General features: G+C 39.1%; 1 protein-coding gene across 1 annotated transcript in view; it reads right to left on the reverse strand.

Annotated features, from left to right (window-relative positions):
• Positions 1-1,825, reverse strand: part of LOC103132711 (von Willebrand factor A domain-containing protein 5A-like) — a 9,988-nt gene that overhangs the window by 6,667 nt on the left and 1,496 nt on the right. Inside the window, exons 5-9 of the mRNA XM_016667545.1 lie at positions 1,636-1,750; positions 1,352-1,527; positions 663-751; positions 317-461; positions 3-44 (exon numbers count right to left, since the gene is read on the reverse strand). Coding sequence (XP_016523031.1) covers positions 3-44; positions 317-461; positions 663-751; positions 1,352-1,527; positions 1,636-1,750 — 567 coding nt within the window. The remainder of the gene's footprint in view (positions 1-2; positions 45-316; positions 462-662; positions 752-1,351; positions 1,528-1,635; positions 1,751-1,825) is intronic.

The following is a 1,825-nucleotide window of genomic DNA, read 5'->3' on the forward strand; positions in this document are numbered from 1 at the left end:
ACTTCTTTGGTGTTTCCCACCTCTCCGTCAGTGAAGACAAACATCTGAAGGAAGAGAAATCACCAAACGTGTCAGATCCAAACAGGAACTGAAAATCTTGTGTAGAATCTGTCTGAGAGGAGTCTATCTCTGATGTTTTAGTAACACAACACAAGTGGTGTTAACATGGATGAAGAGCAACAAAAGGTGACAAATAAGACCAACCAGTTTGTTGAACATTTCACAAAGGGGTGGAGAGCAAGGAGTTGTTCCGAACAACCACAGTGTTTATGCAAGACTAAAATGACAAAACAGGTTTGGTGCAATATCAGCTGACCTGCCGAGGATGTTTGGGAATGCAGGCTTGGCTGTAAATGTGTTTGAGAGGCCGAAGAATTTCTGTTCCTCCGAGATTAGACCCCATTTTTTCAACTTTTTCCAGAGCCTCCTTCATGGTCTTCTCACTGTACTCCACACTCGTACTGCCAGAAAAGTAGGAGATATGTCAAATGAAATCATGATAAATATCAAAAGCCACAAAACGTACTATAATCTCTTAAAATGATCACCAAGTTACAGTTTTACATGAAATCTTCTGTGGAAGGGTTAGTAAGAAGAAAAAATGAAATATAAAAAAAAACTTATTAAAGGGTGTTGAGGATTGGGAGTTAGATGTCACTCACGGAAAGATGTGTTCAAAGGAGGATCCAAAACTGTAAATGTTGAAGTAGCAGCCCATTGGTAAACTCTTCAACAGGAGCAGCAGAGTGTCCTAAAGAAAGACAGGAAGTAAAGAACACACTTAGAGAGAGAAGGAAACATGCTTTGACAAATTACATACAGGTGTAGTTCAATTTAATTAATTAATGTATTTAAGAATCGTTGAAGGTGCAACAGTAGTTTGTGTCAGTGAGTGATTAAGAAATATTCACACATTATTTTTGTCAGACACAAGTATGAGGATTTGTTTTGCACAATTTGTTTTGGATCGCTTGGGGGAAAAACTGCAATGGCTAAATCGGGTACAATTTCACTGCAAAGACCCCATGAAGTAGCGCAAAAGATACGTGCTAATTTTAACCATGATCCCTCAGCTACGGTGGCTCATAAAGCCCAAAGAGACATGTATTTGTTCGACAAGCAGGTGTCTCTTAAGAAGTGATGACTAATATCTATTGTGAGATATTACTAAAGGTAGTACCTTTAGTAAAATAACAACAAGGTAATATCTTACAAAAGGTAAGATACTAGATTTTGTAAGATATTACATTTGGTAATATCTTACATGACGTAAGATATTGTCAGTCATCAACTCTCAACAAAAACCCTTCTAAAGTAATTTGAACTATCCCAGTAAAACATGGATAAACACCTTTGCACTGCTGATACGAGTTTCTTGTGGTGTGCTGTTATTCATGGGGCAGCCCATACTTCCTGATCGATCCACCAAGAACACAAACTCTCCACAGGCAGCAAGTGAGGACATCACTGATTGGGGGAACTCAGGGTAAAGGCTGACCATCACCACTGGATCACCCATCAGAGAGCCTGGGACATGTTGGAGATGGAAAAACAAACAAACAAACAAAAAAAACATAAACCTTCTGATACTCTAACATTTAATAATCAGTAATACCTAAACTAATCTGTTCTCACCAGGTTTGGCAGAGGCCTGTCCTGCCTCCACCACAGCAGAGGGCTGGTGGGCGTCTTTGTAATAAATCAGTAGCTCAACGTCTCTGTCAAACTTGTGTCCTGCACCCAATTTAACCTACAGTTGAAAAACAGAAACAAGAAAACTGAAGTGATTTATCTGGTATGTAAGAACTACATCCAGCAGTAACAT

The sequence above is a fragment of the Poecilia formosa genome, unplaced genomic scaffold, assembly GCF_000485575.1.
Source record: "Poecilia formosa unplaced genomic scaffold, Poecilia_formosa-5.1.2 Scaffold1233, whole genome shotgun sequence".
Classification (NCBI taxonomy): domain Eukaryota; kingdom Metazoa; phylum Chordata; class Actinopteri; order Cyprinodontiformes; family Poeciliidae; genus Poecilia; species Poecilia formosa.